This window comes from Megascapheus bottae, chromosome 4 (assembly GCF_031878675.1).
Source record: "Megascapheus bottae isolate mThoBot1 chromosome 4, mThoBot2.hap1, whole genome shotgun sequence".
NCBI classification, from domain to species: domain Eukaryota; kingdom Metazoa; phylum Chordata; class Mammalia; order Rodentia; family Geomyidae; genus Megascapheus; species Megascapheus bottae.
In genome coordinates, this window is record NC_143512.1 from 76,290,239 (window position 1) to 76,310,960 (window position 20,722).

At 42.2% G+C, this 20,722-nt stretch overlaps 1 protein-coding gene and 1 pseudogene across 1 annotated transcript in view; both read left to right on the top strand.

The window, feature by feature from the left end:
* Positions 1 to 20,722, top strand: part of LOC150064652 (unconventional myosin-X-like) — a 101,268-nt gene that overhangs the window by 60,167 nt on the left and 20,379 nt on the right. Inside the window, exon 3 of the mRNA XM_090332106.1 lies at positions 12,765 to 12,923. Within this exon, the coding sequence (XP_090188232.1) occupies positions 12,765 to 12,923 (159 nt within the window). The remainder of the gene's footprint in view (positions 1 to 12,764; positions 12,924 to 20,722) is intronic.
* On the top strand, positions 6,668 to 7,117 carry LOC150064654 (large ribosomal subunit protein eL24 pseudogene; annotated as a pseudogene).

Here is a 20,722-nt window from a genome sequence, read left to right on the forward strand (position 1 = left end):
GGATATGAACTCAGGATGCCCTTGGTAGGTAGGCTTTCTATTCACTCCAGTCTCGCTTTCGCCCCCCCTTTTTTTTTTCAGTAGGGCCTCACACTTTTGCCCATTAAACTGTGCCCATCCTACCTAAGCCTCTGGCATAGCTGGAATTGTAGGCATGACCTCTCGTGCTGAGCTGGCCAGAAGACCCTTTATTTCTTGATTATGATTTCTGTGAAATTTTTAGAGTTCTCCATAGCTTAATTTTAAACCAGTGGTTGAGACTAATCTACTCCTTGTAATGCTTGTTGATGTTGCTATGACTTTTTTCAAGTTTCTTATTTGACTTTATTTAGTTTTATATACAAAATGAAATGGGAAATGAGTGCAGATTAGGTACTAGAATCTATTCTTCCCAGTTGTGTCCTTCTTTGCTATGAGGCCACCTCCACTTTTGGAAAAGTAACCACACAGTTTTGGCAGATGAATTTAACTAACAGAAAGTTAAAATTGAGCACATTTTCTTGCTTCATTTAAAAAGTCTTATTTACCTTTAAAGCTGTGATTCCTTTCATAACTATGCATTTGCCCTTTATGAGTTTATTACAAAGAAGAGAACCAATACATTCTTGGAGAAAGTAAAAGGGATAAATCTTGTAGTCATTGATAATAAGTTTTACTTTCAAGAGTCAGTGATCTTGGCAGGGCACATTGGCTCTTGCCTGAAATCCCAAATACTTGGCAGTTAGAGATTGGACATGAGGCACAAGGGATCTCATTTGAATTAGTAAAGGCTGGCTGTAGAGGTATACTTTTGTCATCTCAGCTATATAAGAAGCAGCACTACCAGGATCACCCACCATCCAGGCTGGCTTAAGAAGACCCTATTCAGAAATAGCTAAAGCAAAAAAAAAAAAGGCAGGGGCTAGAAGCGTGGCTCAAGTGATTAAGCATCTGCCTAGCAAGCACAGGACCCTGAGTTCAAATCCTAGTACTTCCAAATAAAAGAAAAATCTCTGATTATGAAGATGCTCAGTGAAAAGGGGCACAAAAACCAAAGGGGCGTGTGTGTTCATGACTGTATGTTTTCTTGTAGTATATGTGAAATCTTATCAGCCTAATCAGTCAACTCTGAGTTAAAGAATTACTTTTTCAAAGAAAAAGAAGTGGATTGAAATCCTTGGGAAGGGATGCTTTTCTAGTTATTCTGGAGAGACAGGTTAAGGATACCTGGATTAGGAGACTGGAAGAGGGACAGAGTTCTTCAGTTTTATTCTGGAACTGGGGAGGTGAAGGTGGGAAATACATTGATGATGGTTTGTAACTGATCAGTTGCTGATGCTTTGAGTGGCTTGGACCCCTCACTTACCTTGTGCCCACTTTGCCTCATTTATTTGGCAGTCCTTTGTTTGTTAGGCAGAACTAGAATAAAGCAATCCAGGTTAAGTGTTTGGCATTTTTATGCAATCCCATAATTAGTATGTGTTGGTGACCTGTCCTCACTTAACCTTCCTAGGTTCACTTATCCAAACTAGTTTTGATGCTGTTAATGAACTTAGGAAGACCTGGGAGCTTCTCGGTGAAGCGTTAACTCTCCTTTTCCTATGACTGGCTTAAATTCAGGAAGGAAGGAAGGAAGGAAGGAAGGAAGGAAGGAAGGAAGGAAGGAAGGAGTAAGATTCTGATCCTCCATCAATTTTTTACACCTGTCATTTGAGCTACATAGAAGAAGATGGAGATGAGGAAGATGGTGGTTCAAGACCAGCCCTGAATTCTTCTAGTAATTGGGCCTAGTGACATGTCCATGTCATCTCAGCTACACTAGAAGTAAGCAGATCACAGTGCAGGCTGCCTGTGTGTAACTCGCAGACCTCATTTGAAAAAAAAACTCTTTAAGGCAAAAAGGGTGAAGGGTATCTCAAGTGGTAGAGCATCTTAAGCAAGCTAAAGACCCTGAGTTCAAATGCCAGTACCACCACCAACGAAAAAAATCTCTTTGCCCATCACTGAGTGTTTAATACGCTGTTAATGCAGTTTTAAAATACTGTTGTATTTTAACTTGATTTTTAGCATCAGGAAGGCAAGAGTGATTGTCTTAGTATCAGAAAAATGTACCCAGGTGTTGGTGGCTCATGACTATAATCCTAGCTGTTCAGGAGGTTGAGTAGGAATCTAGCTCAGGTAGGAAAGGCTGTCACTCTTATTTCCAGTGAAATACTTAGCCAGAAATGATACGGTAGCCCAAGTGGTAGAGCACTACCTTAAGCAAAAGAAACAGCACCCTGAGTTCAAACCCCCAGGAGTGGCACAAAAAATGAAAGAAAACCAAGCCCACAAAACCAAGAAGAACGTATATTTGGAAATGAGAACCCTGATGCTACCCACGCCTGTACATGTTTGCCTAAGTGGTCAGCAGACTCCTGTTCATGACTCTCTGTTAGGATCAGGTGACCTCCAGCAAGTTACTGAAACTCTGCTTCTGAGTTTTACATTTGTAAAACTGGGATAAGAAGCATTTCCCCTAACCAGAGAGCTGCTTACCAGATACAAGATTACAGAGAAAAGAGTTGTCACGTAGAGACAGATACTCATTTGTCTATGCAGCTTGATATTTGTGCAGAGCTGGTGTCCAGGGCTGGTCCTCTCAATGTGGGGAGGTCAGTGTTAGACTTAGTTGGCTGGGTGTAGTTCCAACTGGCTGCCAGGTCTGGCAGCGAATAGGCTGGTGAATGTGTGGCCTGGGGCTCAGGGGTCTAAGTAGGACAGACAGAAGTGGAATGCCTAGGAGAAAAGGTACCTTGACAGTGTCACTGTGGAACCAGGACTGTCAGATAGTGACTGTCTTATCTTGGGAGCAGTCTGCACTTTCAAGTTCTTACCCCTCTGACAGCAGCTTCCCAGCAGGGGAAGTTTCCATCATTGCAGACACTCAGCAAAAGCAGGTTCTCAAAGCTCAGTGGTAGCCATGGTGTGAGACCTATCCCTGCGGGACAAGCTGCTGAGCTAGAGCCCCTCTACAGCCCTTGTGCCAGTTATCTCTTCCTGGAGCCCAGGAGCTTTGTGGACTTTATTGTGGTTGGTGGTATTGGGGCGTGAACTCAAGACCTCGTACTTGCAAGGTAGTCTCTCTACCACCTGAGCCATACCTCCTGTCCCTTTTTACATTCGTTATTTTCAAGGGATGGTCTTGCTTTATGTCAAGCTGGCTTGGGCTTTGAGCTTCCTAGGTCTGCTTTCCATTTACTGGAAATGACAGAGGCATGCCACCGTACCCAGCCACTATGCTTCTCTCCTCCCACCCCCATCCATAGCTGGAATAACTGGCGTGCACCACTGCATCCAGCCACTGAATGAGATGGACGTTTACAACTAGTCTGACACCTCCATCCTCCAACCTGTACCTCCCAAGTAGTCAGTATTATAGTCTTGAGCAACTATTCTGGCTTTTTGGTTGGAGACAGGAGTCTTATTGACTTTACTGCCTGACCTGGCTTGGAATCTGGTTTCTTAAATCTCTACCTCCCAAGTAGCCAGGATTATAGGCTTGAACACCCATGCCTGGCTGATCATGGTTTTTTGTAAAGAGGCTTCCTGCTGTCAATTTCCTGGTCCATGCCTTCCCTTATTGCCATCCAGGCCTCACCTCTCAGTTTTCTGTTTTGTATACAGGGTACAAAATTGGTGCATTTTGAGCAAAACTGCTTTCAACAACGTAGCTAAAATGATGACCTAAGCCTCTAATACAACTCAGAGGTTACACATTATATTTAAACATTGACAGGTCTTGTGTGTTTGTGCAAAGCATAGCATTTTGCTTTACAGTGTGAAGCCAGGAACACATCAGCCCCCTGCTTTCCATCTCATGTAGTGCACACACACACACACACACACACACACACACACACACACACACACACGCAAGCGCGTACATGCACACATGCACAAACACACTTACCCAAACACCAATCTCAGGACTTCCATGATTGAGTTCACTTTGCCTAGTTACCTGATAAGGAGCTAATGGCTGCAGGAAATATGGCTTTGCCTGGGTATGGAGAACTTAAGCTAATACGTTCAAAAAAACAATCTCCAAGCGCTTAGCCCTGCCAGAGTTAGGAATCATGAGACCATGACAAAGGTGTCATATGCTTTATAGTATTAGACACTAACATTAAATAAAAAGCTCATTAATGAAACACAGCGTGTGAGAGTAACCCGCTTAGATGTCAGCTTCCATTGTCAGTGTTCTAATGGGATGGGTCTCTGTTGGAGAGACCTAAATTAGTTATGAGTCTTGGCCCAGAGGGCTTCTGGGCATAGTGATCTTGGGAAACTTGGGAAACATAACCTTTCTGCCTTGGAAAATTGGTGAAAATGGAAAGAAAAAAAAAACCCTTTCAAATGGAAGTGTATCGCTAGCTTTCATATTGGATGCAAATTCATGCATCATTGAAAGGGTATTAAATTTGACAGACAAATTTTAGTGGCAGGCCCAAGTCAAGGACATTTAAAGCCATCTCCCTTCCCCCCCACAAAAAAAAAGCTTAGAAAATCTTTCCATTGAAATTTTATCCCATCTAACAGACTCATTCAATTGTTGTTGGCAGTTTGTTCTGACGTTTTGTTCAGAAATCCTCACCGTTGTCTTAATAAGCTTGGCTCAACTCACAAAATAGTTACCCTTTCTATGTGGGTTCTTCCTTATATAATGTGACATGAAGACTAAATGTCTCTGGGCTGTGTTGTTTCTGAATATGTTCTCCAGAATTTGCGTTCAGGATAGTGTAGGCAGATTCTGGACATGTTTAGCCCTTGCATTGAATTGTGTTGTGTGTTTTTTATAGATTGGTTTGAATGCTTATTGAAAAAAAAATAACAAAACCAACTCAATGCTTTACATATCAGTGTACAGCCTGATTTGGGTTGTGCTGTATTGATAATTAGAACATCCATGGTTAAGGCTTGTGTGACTTTATATAGATAGCTACCCTGTGCCAGCAGCAGCTTTTTCTTGTTGTAAGTGCTAAAATAACTATTTTAGGCTTTTTTTCCCTTAACACTGCTGGAATTTGAGCCCTAGGTCTCACATTTGCTAAACAGAAACTTCACCACTTGTGTCCCACCCCTAGTTCTTTTTTGCTTTCATTATTTGCCTATTAAATAGGGTTATCTCAAATTGACCTAAGATCCTTGTATATATACCTCCTACAGAGTAGGATGGCATTTTATTGGTTGAGATGGGGGCCCTAAACCCTTCCTGCCCAGCCTCCCAACTACCTAGGCATGAGCCATTGTGTCCGATTTTCCATAGGCCTTCTAAGGACGGAGAGAACACGATGTTAGTATAGTGAAGTGAATGTATCAAGCTTCCTCACAGGACCAATCTGCTAAGGGCTCCTGTTCTAGTCCTTCTTTGTCATTGCCATGTTGCAGTCTGTTAGTAGGAGAGCTGGCCAGAGATGGTCAGAGCCATGTTTAATTAACCCTGGTTCTTCTCCAGTGCATCTCAGTCCGGCTTCTGTGTAAGTCTGCATGTATCCCTCTACTACACTTAGTGATTGTGCTTTTAAATCAGCACTTTTATTGTGCTACCATCCATTTACCACAGAATTCATCTTGTTCAAGTGTACAATTCAGTGGTTCTTTTTAGTATATTCACAGTTACATAATCATCAGCACAAGAAATTCTGGAACATTTTTACCACTCCAAAGGGAAGCCCTTCCCTTTAGGAGTCAGTCTTTATCCCTCCCCCCTCCAGCCCCTGGCACTCACTAATCTCTTGTGTGTCTCAGGGCAATTGCACATTTGGGACATTTCATATACATGCAGTCATATAATATGTGGCCTTTTGTGTCTGTGCTCTCCGCATGGTGTGTTCACGGCTTATCTGTGTCAGAGTGTCATATACCATCGATTTTCACAGCCAAGTAACATTCCTTTACCTAGGTAGACCACAACAGACAGGTTTATCTCTTTATGGATATTTGAGGGCTATTTCTACTTTTTGGCCAATAAGAAGAATACTATCATGAACATTGGCATGGACACATGTTTTTAGTTCTCTGGAGGATTTATTTATTCCTAGAATTAGAATTGGTGGGTCATCGAGTAACTCCATTTAACCTTTTTAGGAATTGCAAAACTGTTTTCCAAAATATCTGCATCCCATCACATTCCTGCCAGTCATGTGTTAGCTCATATGCTTTCCAGAAAGGTGTGTAACTATCAAAATATTAAGACAATAGATTTTTTTAAAAGAGTTTCTCTAGGTAGCCCAGACTGGCATCCAACTCTTGACCTTCTATCTCAGTATCTTGAATACTGGAATTATAGGCATGCATCACCACACCCAGCTGAGAATTTTTACTTTTATTTTTGTGCCTGTATTGGAACTTGAACTCAGACTCTGGGTGCTGTCTCTTAGCTTTTTCACTAAGACTACCGCTTGAGCCACTGCTCCACTTTCAGCTTTTTTCTTTGTTTTGTAGTTTAGTAAAAATAAGAATCTCATAGATTCTCCTGCCTCAGCTGGCTTCCAACTGTGATCCTCAGATCTCAGCCTCCTGAGTAGCTAAGCTTACAAGCATGAGCCACTGGCACCAGCTATGGCTTCAACTTTGTACTCAGCTGGCTTCTGCACTGTCTCCAGGAGAGTGTTTTAAATTCAAGAAATTGGCAATATGGGCCACCATGAAGGTCAAACTCAGTTTCAGCAGGTACAAGATCTACCCCAGGACCAACAGGAAGGTTTTCTAGTTTCTTAATGCAAAATGTGAGTCAGTGTTTCTTTCCAAGATGAATCCTCTGCAGATAAACTGGACTGTCCTCTACAGAAGAAAGCCCACAAAGGGACAATTGGAAGAAATTTAAAAGAAATGAACCCGATGTGCAGTCAAATTCCAAAGGGCCAGCACTGGTGCATCTCTTGCGGATATAATGGCCAAGAGGAATCAGAAACCAGAAGTTAGAAAGGCTCAGTGAGAGCAAGCTATTTGGGCTGCCAAGGAAGGAAAAAAGGCTAAGCAAGCATCCAAGAAGACTACAATGGCTGCTGCTAAGGCTCCCACAAAAGCTGCACCTAAGCAAAACATTGTAAAGCCTGTGAAGGTTTCTGCTCCCCGACTTGATGGAAAGTGCTAGTTTAGCAGATCAGACTTTGAAATAAACATTTATCTGTAATAAAAAAGGAAAGAAATCAGTGATTTGCAAGACAAATGAAATTTTAAAAAAGATGGTATTAACACACGCTTGTATCATTCATAACCTGGACTCTGGGAAGGCTTTAGATTTCTATTTATTTCTTTAACCCTTGGATTTTCTGGCTCTTACCTGTTTAGAGCAGATTTCCAATACAGAATGTACAGGGGTTTTAGATCTCTGACATAGTTAAATATTTACAAGCAGACATTAGTGTGTTGTGGACAAAATGTTCTTTTTCTGCCTTCATGCTTTGTTCATGCTCTATAGATTAGGAATATTATCTCAGAGTATGGTATTAGTTTTGTCCCATGTTATTCAAAATACTGTGCATGTGTACGTGTGTGTGTGTGTGTGTGTGTGTGTGTGTGTGTGTGTGTGTGTGTATCAATGTAATTGAACTGTGGCTTGGACTAAGGGCCTCACATATCCCTTGCCTTTTTTTTTGCTGCTGATTCTATATGACTTGAGACACACCTCCAATTCTAGCTCTTTGCTGGTTAATTGGAAATAGTAGTCTTTCAAGTTTGTCTAGACAGGCTGCCTTGAGACTATAATTCTTACATCTCAGCCTCCTGAGTAGCTAGGATTACAGGAGTGAGCCATGAGTGCTCAATTACTTGGTGACCTTTTCTTCCTGGTCTTTTCTTTCTGACCATCTGACTTGGTGATGGGATGGGGTAGGCATATAGGAGAAGCATGGGAAGACACCACCTCCTCACGTCCCAAGGTGCTCTGCTGTGTGGGACCATGTATTTATGTGTTTTCTTCTACTTTTTTGTACCACAAATTTGAGCCAAACTAACCTCTTGTCCACTTTGTACATTTTAAACAACCAGACAGTCAAGAAATGACTTTGGGGTTTCGTCTGGAATCTGGAATCAATCAAACTCTGACCACTGGATTAATGAATGACCTGCATGATACCTCTCAATCCTCTCTTGCCACTTGGAAATGTGTTCATCTGACACATCTGAGCATGTTGGGAAACAAAAACATGACAAATAAAGCTAGAGTTCCTGAAATTGATTTTAGGATTCCTAAACTTGATCCATGTACACATATTTGGCTCAAATATGGCTTTTAATAAAATTGCACTGAAGAGCAAGCAGCCAAAGGATTATTGTCTAGTTATTTATTTAAGACAGTTTCAAAATAGGCAGGAGATGAAAAATGTTGACTTGGATGTCAGCCTTTGGATTAGTTAGGTTTGGATGACAAATCTGAGGTCCTCATATGATCTCAGAGCCATTGGTGGGCAGCTGGTGTCTGTCCCTCTAGCAGATAGCTACTGGTACCAAGCTTCCTAGCATTCTGTCAATATACTGGCCCTTGTGGGCATGTCCTGTCCCACAGTAGCCCAAAAAAGAGCCAGCCGTGCTGCTGACTGCGTGGCCACTATGATTGAGTCCTGCTATCCCTCCCTTCCACTCATACATAGCCTCAGACCTTCCTCACGCAGCCCCAGAAATGAGCTACTTTGCATGGGCGAGAAAGCATGCTGAGGAACTGATACTTTGTCTTGGAAACGACTGGACACAAAGCATGGGAGACCTGCAGTCCAAGGAAGATCAGATAGCAATGCTGATAGCAAGATCATGACTAACCGAAATATTTAAATTGCTTATTCAGCACGGGGCCTGTGCTGAGTTGTGTGTGTGTGTGTGTGTGTGTGTGTGTGTGTGTGTGTGTGTGTGTGTGTGTCTGTGTGTGTCTGTGTCTGTGTAGTTATACACAGGACAGGGCTCGATTGTCCCTGTATGTTGACACAGGCATCAAGAGGCCTATCTAGAACAAGGGATAATTGCTCAGCCATTGAAGCACCCATACCTGTGGCTCCAGCTTGACCAGTTACTTCTTTAAGGAGAAAAGATTCTACTAGCTATTTTGTGGGGGTAGATACCAGCCAAAGAAATCAAAGCCTTCCCTCTGAAAATAGCCTGCAGTTCTACATTATCAACGCCAAGAGAAACTGACATTAAAAATGGCAATATATATGTAATTTATAAGTGCTGTTAAAAATAAAACGTGTGTGTGTGTGCGTGTGTACACACATATGAAACATTGGGTTTATGCCACAGGATGCTAAAGGCAAAACACTGGCTGGATGATTTGAGTGTTCTGCAAGCTCCAGTCAGGGAGGATCAGAGAGGGGGGCAGAAATAGGGTTCAAGATGGGATTGGCTCTCCAGTCTCTAGGCTGGGGAGTTAGATATTACAGTGACAACCAGCAGGCAGAAAGGTGTTAGCTTGCCTGGTTTCTGGCTTGGCATACCAACAGTCAGTGGAGGAGTAGTTCCCTGAGCCTGGTGTGAAGAGGTCTAGTTTTGATTTTGATGCTGGCAAAGCCTCCAGTGGGATTGCAGGTGTACCAGGTCAATGCTACAGCTCATAGAGGAGTGTCCTGTGACCCAGGAGAAAGGGTCCCTAATGGGGCACCTGGATTCCAGGGAGTACTAGAACCCTAGCCGGGAAGTAGCTCCTAAGACTGCAGTGTTCCTGGAGCCTTGGCTGGGGCTTTGGGGCTCACTTGAGCCACACCTCCACTTCCTGCTCTTTGGTGCTTAATTGGGGGATAAGAGCTTCAAGGATGTTTTTCAAAGCCATTACATGCTTTGAACTTCAACCCTCGGATCTCATCCTTCTGAGGAGCTAGGATTGTAGGCATGAACCACTAGTTGCCTGCCTTATGTGCCTATTGTTTTTTTAAATGACTTAAGTTCATTGTAGTTATTTAGATCCGTTCTGGAGAGTACCTCTTTCCCCCTAGAAATATAGAAAAGGTTTAGAAAATAGGCAGATTGTTATAGTAAAGTTATAAAAAATAAAATAAAATTACCTACAGGCTTGTGACCCATGAGGGAGTTCTGCTGTATTTTCCTGCAATCTGAAATGAGCTTGGGCCTTTTCCTTGACAACTTGTTTTTCTGGATGGGGCACACCCACTCCGCCTCCTGCCTAGCCCCTGGCTCAGCTGTCTACCCGCCCCCCCTCCCCTGGCCCTGTCTCACCTCCTGAGCATGTCTTCTTAAGTCTAAGAAACCACTGTGGAGAGCAAGACCTGAGCTCCCTGCAAGACCTGTGGGTCCCTGCATTTGCCTGGTTTCTTGGGATGGGTTTGGGCCAACTTTTGTGGCTCATGTAACAGAAATGCTACTGCTCCAGTTTTCATTTTTCTCTGCCAATATAAAACATACCACTTGTCATGGCCAAAGAAAACCCATAGATGGGTATTTTTGCCATTCTTAGTGTGTTATTCTCTTGCAATAACATACCATTTGTGGCATATAGGCAGCTGATTGATATTTAAAAATAGAATTGTCTATCAAAAGTTCCGCAAATGTTATTCTACAAAATGGTTTTGTGTGTGTATATGTCCATTCAGGTTTGTATACATGAAAGCTGTGTGATTTTCAGGTTGCTTATGTTCTTACTTTAATAAAACCCCCAAAACTTCAATGATTATAGTACAAGTTGCAAAAAATAAATAAGTAAATAATAAATAAAACACCAAACAGGCCAGGTGCCCATGGTTCACACCTGTAATCCTACCTACTAAAGAGGCTGAGATCTTAGAATCTTAGTTCAAAGCCTGAGACCCTTACCTCCAGTTAGCTAACAAAAAGCTGAAAATGCAGGTATGCCTCAAGTAGTAGAATGCTAGCCTTGAGTGAAAAAGTCAAGTGAGAGTGCAAGGACCTCAGTTCAAATCCTAGTACCAGAAGGGAGAAGCCCTACTAAATCGTAGGACTGATGGTATAGTTCAATGGTGAACATGCAAAGCACTGCTATCCAGTAAGTCCACAAATATGGAGAACTCATGATCAAATGATTTCACTGTGTTTGTAAAAGTGGTCAGACTTTAATGAACTGATGGAGCTTACCTTGCTATCGTTATGCCTGTAACAAGTGGACTGTGACCCAAGGATACTGAGTAGGTCTTCGGAAACACATAGCCGACTCAGTAATCTATCTTATGGCTTTAGAGTCACCTCCTGTGCTTGTTGTGACCAGTCTGCAGCTCTTGTTGCTGTTCTTGGAACTTTAAGGACTCCAGGTTATTAAATAAATGAATTCAACATAAACCAAATTTAAATGACTAATGTCTTGGTTGAGAAGGAATATTGGTCAAGGATGTTTCTAAACATGGATACCATGAGCTATTCCAGGCTTTGAATAGGTATGTAGAATATTTGGGTTAAGAGTATGAATTCAAGTAATACTTACATTATATAATACTTATGTTGAAGAGGTTTACTGTGAAGGTTTGAAATCACTGTCTGATAGGATGTGAAATATTATGTAAGAAGACCAAAGTATGTTCTGAAAACTGGTAGTTTCTTAACCATTACTGACCTGTATCATTGTGAAATGTGTTATTCTTAATGTACTAACTGAAGCTGTTTCTTTTCTTTCCTCCCTCTTGTTTATCTCATGTTGTTACTGTATCTGAGTGTGGTACCTTGTATATGGTGTAAACGTGTATTGGTTTATTTGAAAAAAAGGAAGGTAAGGGAAAAACAAGATGAGTGGGAAGGGGTGGGGGAAGGAAATTGGAAGAAAAACATGGGAAGGGGTAACAATGTTCAAGAAGCAATGTACCTACTACCTGATGGAGGTAACTGTAACCCCTTTATATAGCACCCACAATAAAAAATTTAAAAATATAATAAAAATGTGCAGCAAAGTAAACTATAAATAACTTCTGTAATTCTCAAAAGATGGTCAATTCTTGGATATCTTATAAGAATAATGGCAGCTGTCGCATGCTTCCTTTAGAAGTCAGGTGTGGTAGTTTATACCTGTCCTCCTTGCTACTCAGGAGGAGTAGGATTATACTTCCAGACAAGCTCATCGCTCATTAAGTATTTTCTGGGTGTGGTAGCGCAATACTGGAAAGCATAAAAAGGAGAAATGCAGTCCAGCTTGGCCTTGGTAAAATGCAAGACCCTATGAGAACAACAACAAGGACCATAAGTGAATCAAGTGGTAGAGTGCCTGCAAAGCAGGTGTGAGCCTCTGATTTCAAATGCAATACTGACAAAAGAGGAGTGGGGAGGGGAGAGACAGAGAGAAGTGAGTAGGAAGGAAATAAATTATAAACTTCTTTTCAATGTTTTGGGTTTTTTTTTTTTGCTTTTGTTGTTGTTGTTTGTACCCATCCTGGGGCTTGAAGTCAGGGTCTGGGTGCATCTCTGAGCATTTTTTTCTCAAGGCTGGCTGGTGTTCTCATGTGAGCCACATCTTCTACTTTCAGCTGCTTAATTGGAGATGAGGCCCAAGGGCTTTTCTGCCCAGGCTGGTTTCAAACCATGGTGTTAGATCTCAGCCTTCTACGTAGCTATGATTATAGGTGTGAGCTACCAGCATCCTTGGCTTGTTGTTTACCCTTTTGAGATAGACTCTCACTTATTACGTAGCTCAGGCTAGCCTCCAGCTCAGTCCTGCTTCAGCCTCCTGAGCATATTCCACCATGCATGGCTTATATCTAGTTTTTATTTGGTATCTTTGTGCTGCAGTTGTACTTGTTTGGGAAACACCTGTGAAAACTACTGCTGACTAACCAACTAAATTCCTTTCTCTCGCTCAGGTGTTCACGTACAAACAGAGCACAATTACTCACCAGAAGGTGACCTCTATGCATCCCATGAATGAGGACGGCGTGGATGACATGGCTTCCCTGACAGAGCTCCATGGAGGGTCCATCATGTACAACTTATTCCAGCGATATAAGAGAAATCAAATATATGTAAGTTCCACCAGGAGATTGAGAAAGAGTTCTTGGGCCTGGGGTTGTAGTTCAGTGTTGGGGGCCTCTGGCAGCGTGCAGGAGGCCTGGCGTCTGTTCACAGCATGGGAAAAAGGGGGCAAGGAGTGCTCAAACTTGAGTGTTTACTTTTCATTTTCAAAGAATATTTCCTGTCTTTTGAGCACTCCTAAGTACATCTAAGTAATCTAAGTAAAACTGTATTTTTTGACAGTTGTGCCAAATTAGAAACAGGATTCAAGAAGTTGCCTTATGTTTATTGCCCAGATTTTATTAGGGGGATTTATTTTCTGTTGAAGGGGGTTCTGGGAAGGAGGTGATTTGCTTTCTTGCTTCTTGTGTGCACAGGCCCTTATGGTAAGTGTAGTGTTACACACAAAGAAGTCACGTGCATTATGAGACCCACAGTTAAGCACTGGGGCATATTATGGATAGGGGTGATGTTTGAGCTGCTTTCTTTTTCTTTGTTTTTCTGGGGTAATTTTGTTTGATTGTTTTTGCTGGGGTTTTTTTTTTGTTTGTATTTTGTTTGCACTGGAGTCCATCTTGGAAGGTATTTTGCACTGAAGGTAATTTGTCTATGTGATAGGATTCCTACTTGCTTTCTTTTTTTTTTTTTTTTTTTGGCCAGTCCTCGGCTTAAGCTCAGGGACTGAGCTCTGTCCTTGGATTTTTCTCAAGGCTAGAGCTCTACCACTTGAGCCTCAGCACCACTTCCAGCTTTTTCTAAGTATGTGGTACCGAGGAATCGAATCCGGGTCTTCATGCATGCTAGGCAAGCACTCTACCACTAGGCCAAACTCCCGGCCCCTAATTGCTTTCTTGAATGGAGATATGTACACAAAATGCATTCACTCACGTTTCCCTTGTTATGTTCGTGACCTATAACTATACCTATATTACAGAGTAGTGATATTTAAAAATTATTTCCTGAGCTACTTTGTGAAATTAAAATATGCGTGTATATACATGTACACATATACATACACATCTACATATGCACATGCATGTGCATGAATACATGCATGTGCAAATGTATGTGTATACACACATAACACATGCATGTTTTGTCAGTTCAAAGTCATACAGGTTCTTAAAACCTATTAACAAAAGGTGGGAGGGCCTACCTGCATGCTAAGAAATAACAATGGCATGATTGCAATCAAATATGTAAATATTAAGAACTTCTTTGTGCAGTTAAAATATATTTATACTTTAAAAGTCCTTGATGATTTAGTAACCAGGGGGTGGGTAGAGGGTGGTCTTAGGAGTTATAGTTACTATTGCTAGTATTTTTGGCATTCTGGTTAGTTGTAACAATGGCGCTGAAAATGGCAGGAGGTGTCTATGGAAGCACAAGCATATTTGGTGTTCTGATCTCTCCTGTGTGGCTAAGCAGGGTGTGAAGGAAAAAACACTGGATATTTGTGGATTTAACGCTTTGTTCATCAGCTTGCAAAAAAAAAAAAAAAAAGGTAATGGCCAGGAGTTTGGCCTACTGGTAGAGTGCTTGCCTAGTATTCATGAAAACCCGGACTCCATTCCTCAGTACCATATACATCAAAAAAAGCCAGAAGTGGTGCTGTGGCTCAAGTGGTAGAATGTTATCCTTGAGGAAAAAAGCCCAAGGACAGTGCTCAGGACCTGAGTTCAAGGCCCAGAACTGGCAAAAAAAAAAAAAAGAAGAAGGCAAATAATGCCCTCAATTCCCTTGTGAGAGTGTCATTTTTTGCAACATTTACTTGATGCCTGTCAAATGTCTTCACACAGCCCTGGGCAGAACAAGCCAGTGGCGTGGTTCTCTTCTGACTGTGGAATTTGCTCTCCCCAAGTCTTTACATTATAATGTTTTCCATATGTTCCTTAGAGAAGGTAATGTTCACATGTGTTTATGGCACGGTGGCTGTGCTGTCTCCATTTTGCATTTGCTAGCAGGATGAGCATTTATGCCTTCTTTCCCAGGTCAGATGTCTCCTTAGAGGTGACCAGTGAGTGACCAACCCACAGTCACCACACTGCCACTGCTCTGCATGGCTCACAACCAATGCCTGTTCCAAACAGGCATGGATCTGTAGCTTCCTTGAACCAAGGGTACTGCCAGGTTCCTGGTAGCTGTACAGTGAACATTTGTAAAGTAAATGCCAGGCACCTGTGGCTCTTGGGTGTAATCCTAGCTACTCAGAAGGCTGAGATCTATGGATCAAGGTTCAGAGACACCCTGGACAGAAAAGTCTGTGAGATTCAATCTCTGATTGATCGGCCAGCAGCCAGAATTGTGATTCAGGTGGTAAAGTACCAGCTTTGAGCAAAAGAACCAAGCAAGACCATGAGGCCCTGAGTTCAAGCCCACAGTATACTGGCACACCTACATACAAAAACCATCCAAACTGCATATAGTCCCCTCTAATAGATGGCACAGTGTAAACCTAGATTTTGACTCTCTCTCTCTTTTTTTAATTGGTATGTCTTTTGCAGGTAACTCTCCTACTTCTTTGTCTTTAAAGGAAAGATTTAAGTTCTTATTACACATTTTCAATAGGCAAGCAAAAGCAAGTCAATTAAAGTACCCAAGGGATTTCAAAGGTAGAGCCTTTTGAAAAGTTTTCTTTCTTTTCCTTTTTCATGATAATGACGTTAAACCTGATAGTTAAATTACCCAATAAGGCCTTTGAATAAAATTGTATTCCTATTTCCTGGAATGAAAGTCTTTTTTTACTCTTTTTGAAGGGAAAATGCAGTATTTTTGTGCATCCAATTTGCAGTTTGATTCACTTAATTATGCTCTTATTTTCCTTCCTTTGAGGTGTGCCCAATCGTGTTATTATTCATAAAGCAGCCACCAAAAATTTCTTATTACTAGGAAAGCTGTCTGAAAAATCGGTAATAACTGTCAGAACATTCAACTTGAAACAAAATCACCGCTGTCAGGTATGCCACCATTATCCCATCATGCAGCCCAACTCTGCAAAGTGACAGTTTATATTTCTTAAAGATTTTAGGGGAAACACACACACCCTTTATTAAATCTTTCCAGTGGTGTTCAGTTCATTTCTTTGTTTGTTTGTGCCAGTACAGGGGATTGAATTCAGGACCTAGGAGCTGTCTTTTAGATTTTTTTTTTCTCTCTCAAGGCTAGTACTAATTTTTGCTAGTTGATTGGAGATAATAGTTTCTGGGATTTACCTGTTCTGCCTGGCTTCCAACCTTGATCCTCAGATCTCAGCCTCCAAATTAGTTAGGATTGCAGGCATGAGCTACCAGTACCTGGCTGGATTAATTTTATATTGCTGATACAGCATACTGTCATGAACAAGCCAATGTGAAATACATTTATTTCCATATGGTATGAACATCAGAAGCAGAAGGTATTTTGGGGGCTGCATCCCTTCCTGTATTTTCCAGAGGAAACTCACACCTGCTCTTTCCCATTAGCAGGACTCAGTCTTACAGCTGTAGGACTGAGTCTCATGAAGGCTCTTCCCATCTTCTAGAAGCTATTCCCATTTCGTTTCCCTGGTTTGTTGATTTTGTCTTATGGCTCCACATCTTTTCTGTACTTTCCTTTTCTCTGTTTGTTGGTCTCTGTCTCAGTGACTACAGTTAAGAAATCAGGGAGCTTTTAAGACTCAGGGTGAGAGTAGACTCAGCTGAGTTGTCTCTCCATCTCAGGACTTCCTTCATCTCCTGGGCAGAGTCCCACTGCTTTGGGGCCACACCTAGTCACACACCCAGATGGAGGAGTGAGTGTGGGTGTCCTTAGGGTAGAGCCATTATGCATTCATGGGAAGAGACCCCTCCCACCACTCCCCACCCCTGCTGCTGGATGGCTGTCACATTGTACAATGGGTTTCTAATCTGGCAGGTTACGATGGATGGCAGTGGACTCGTGTCCCCCTAGAGAAGTGTGCTGCCATCTGCTGAGAAGGCCCTGTAGCTTTTCTTCTTGGGCACCAGTCTGAGGACTTCATCCAAGACTGGGAAGGCCGTTTCTATCCTCTGGCCTTTTGCCAGATGGACAGCAATAAAAAGATAAACGCCCTCAGACTAGACAGATCAGAACTGAGTCTCTCAGTTCTTCAGTTCTCTGTAATTTAAGTTTTTTGAAAGTTGCAATTTAAAAAATAGTGTCAAAAGTTGGATCTGGCACGACTGTTTGGACATAAAATCAGTGAAAGCTTTAGAAACTTTCAACTGTTAAATCTTCCTAGCCTCTTTATTCATATCATACCCACAGGAATTTATTTAGAAAGCTTCTGCCTTGAACATATGCCATGCCCAGGAGGATTTGGAAGAGGTTTGCAGGACCATACTTGGCCTCCATGACACCCCTCTCCCAAGCTGTCACCCACAGCTCTACTCACCCCGCCCCCCCCCCCCCCCGTACCTCCTAACCGTGCACTTCCTGCTGTAGGAGGGAATTCTTCTTATCCGGGACCTTCCAGTGGGCATCTCACCCTTTGTCTCTTCCTTTTCCACTGCCTGATGGAACCTGGTAAGCTCCTAAAGCCTTGAGACTTGGTATGAAGAAGAGGTGGGAGATGAGGAGAGAGATACATATAGCTGGATCAGAAAGCTGAGCTTGCTGCAGGAGCATTCTGCAGGGTTAGGGGATAGAGATGATCCTATCCCCTGTACACAACACAGTTCCCTCCATGGGAGTTGTCAGCAGGGCTGAGGTTGACACACTCTCCTTCCATCAAGCTGGTCTGGAAAATTCAAGGCTTGAGTTTCCCTGAGGACTTTTTAGATGTGTCACCACACATTGATGGAGAAGCCACAGGAACAAGACGTGGAAGGGTGAATTTAGTAATTGGTGATGAAGAGCAAGATAAAGGGGAGGCAGGAGGGGAGGAAAATGGCTTAGCTTTACCGTCTGTGCCAGCCTGCCAAATGTAATGGCCTTAGAGACATGATGCTGACAGTCCAGGAGACCAGGGAGAACCAGGCTGTGGATGCCTGCCCCGCTGCAATCTCCGGAGGCTAGGTTGTCTCACAGTGTGCGTCTAGTGCATAGCCAGTACTGATGGGAAGATGAAGTTTCCATGATGCTGAAGGGAAGCTCTGTGTCTAAGCGTGGAGACTGACAAGCTGTGTGGTATGGGAAGTATATTCTCTCCATGACAGGAATTGTCAAGTCCTGGGTCCACTGCTTGGAGAAGACTCCTGGCTTTGCCCTGAAGGAATTCAAAACCACATCATGGCCAGCCACAGGACAGCCAAGCTGGCTTGCAATTATGGCCTCCAGCGAGGCTCCAGAGGTCGCTGGAGGAAGCCATCTTGGGCTCCACCCAGCCCTGAAGTGAGTTTTTTGGTTTTGCTGAACAAATAGCACAGAGATCAGAATCAAAGGAGCCCATTTTAAGAAGTGAGACTGTGTTTAAAGACACTTGCTGTGTAAGCCCAGAACTTAATTTCATAGCTAATGTATTTTTAGGTATCTCAAAAATACCCTCTTTGGGTGATGTGGCATTCCCGCCTGAATCTGTAAATGTGTTTGATGTTGTTCCTTGGAAGGCCAATTCTGCAAAGCATGACATGTTTTCTTAGCAGGCACCAGTCAGATAAAAAGCTGTTGGTTGCAGCAGGCAGGTGAGTGGAGTCTCAGCCTGCTGTGGAGGTTTCTGTTGTTTGGGGACCGTGCAAATTGAAGTCTGTTCCATTTCCTTGAGTTGAGTCTTTCCCAAGTAGACTTTCTTGGTTTGTTGCCATCCCTCTGCAGAGCCAGTGTCAAGTAACAGTGTGCCTCTCACAAATGCAGGATGGCCCAGGGCTGGCACGGCCTTGCATGTCACATGTACCAGCTGAGCGCAGAGTTTGTTCAAGGGTTTTCTTCCCCTCGCCTCCCACATGAAAAATCAAGACTCAGTGTTGCCAAAAGATAATTGTAACCATCCTTTTGACTATATATATATATACATATATATGTATATATATGTATATATATATGTATAATTTTTTTTAAACTTTACTCAAGTATGGTCTGGAGTGGCCACATCCACATCAACATATAAATACTGTCAATTAAAAGTTTAGTTTGGTTTTGTTTTGGGATGGGCAAAGGGGGGGGGCGCATTTTATTTTCCTGACTCGCCTTTGGTTCAGATTCCCTTCAACAGAGAGGGAATGTGAGTCAGAAAGTCACATAAAAAAAAAAGAGGCTAAGAATATCTGAACTTAAGGGCTGAGTTTCAGGAGTTAACTGGTAATCTTGACTTCTTTGAACACATTCAAATCTTTAACTTTCTGTTTTTAATGTTTAAAATTGTTTTTCCTTATATAGTTGGACCAAGGCAGATCATTTTGTTACATAGACGGTAGTGAATCTATAGCAGTCTGGAATGGAAGAAAATGTGGGTTCATTTGGCGGACTGGAGTCAGATCACGCCCTCAACGGATATACCATTCTCTTGTTTATAGTAGATGTTGATACATTAAGGGAAAGCTCTTGATTGAATTGAGGACAGACCCTAGCCAATCTTTGATGACAACTTAGGGTAAGGTGAGTGATATATATATATATATATATATGATATATACACATATATGTATATGTATATGTATACACATATGTATGTGCATATATATATATCATCTGAATGAAGAGACAGGATCAGAAAAATGATTCCCAACAAAAGCCCAAGTCTAGAACATTCAGGAACATTTGACCAAGGAAGATGCTAGTTACCAAGGTAGGCCAAGAGTGGGTGGAGACAGGCTCCATGTGTCAGTGAATGAGCTTGAGCTGACAGGAAAACTACAGCGATCAACTTGAAACTTGAGTTTTGGGCATCTCCTTTTGGCTGCCAAGTGTTGGACGAGTGTAGCAGGAATCGGGTCCAGAAGAGAGGTAACCAGTAAACCAAATGGAAAATGGGAAGGTTGTTTAATTGCATTTGATGAGCAAGTAGGCTGAAGTTGTAAGGATTACTGTTACCCATTTGTTAGACTCCACGTTGTTTGTTGAGATGTGACTGCGTAGTAGACCTGAAGGGTAGGCTAGCCAGGTCAGTGTTGAGTTACAGTGAATCAGGGGCATCTAAGGGACAGTGTCTACAAAACATTGACTGGACAGATAGTTGAGTGAAGTTGCATACATGGTAGACTTAGAAAATGCCATATTGAACTGAGATGACTGTAAGAAAAGAATAGGGAATAGTAGATGAGAAATAAATCAGAATAATGATGCTTACTTCTTAATAACTCATCCCTTTAGAAAAGGATATCCTGATGATGACTTTAACAACCAGTTTCCCATAGTGCATTTCAGCCCCTTTGATCAGCCTCCAGCTTTGCAGAACACAAGATGAAAAGCAGCCGGGTTTTATTCTCATTAGCAATAATAATGATAAATACCTCTAATTTTGATAGCACTTTCCAATGGTAATCGTGTGTGATAATCGAGAATCTATAGTTATTAATTAGTGATCAGAATTTTGATAGGTGGGTCCCTCACCTATGTACCAGGAGAGGTAGCATCAGGCCTGGGAACTTCAGGTCCTTCTGACTTGTCCAAGCCATGCCATCAGATTAGCTGTTCCTGTTCTGAAATCTCACAGTATGGATCCTTTCATTTCTGAAACTGACAGTTGAAGCCACTGGGTCAGTGCAAATTTTATTATCTACCGTTGATTTTTTTTTTTTTTAACTCAGGGCCTGAGCACTGTCCTTGGGCTTTTTTCCTTAAGGATAACATTCTACCACTTGAGCCACAGCACCACTTCTGGCTTTTTTCTATGTATGTGGTACCAAGGAATTGAACCCAGGTCTTTGTGCATGCTAGG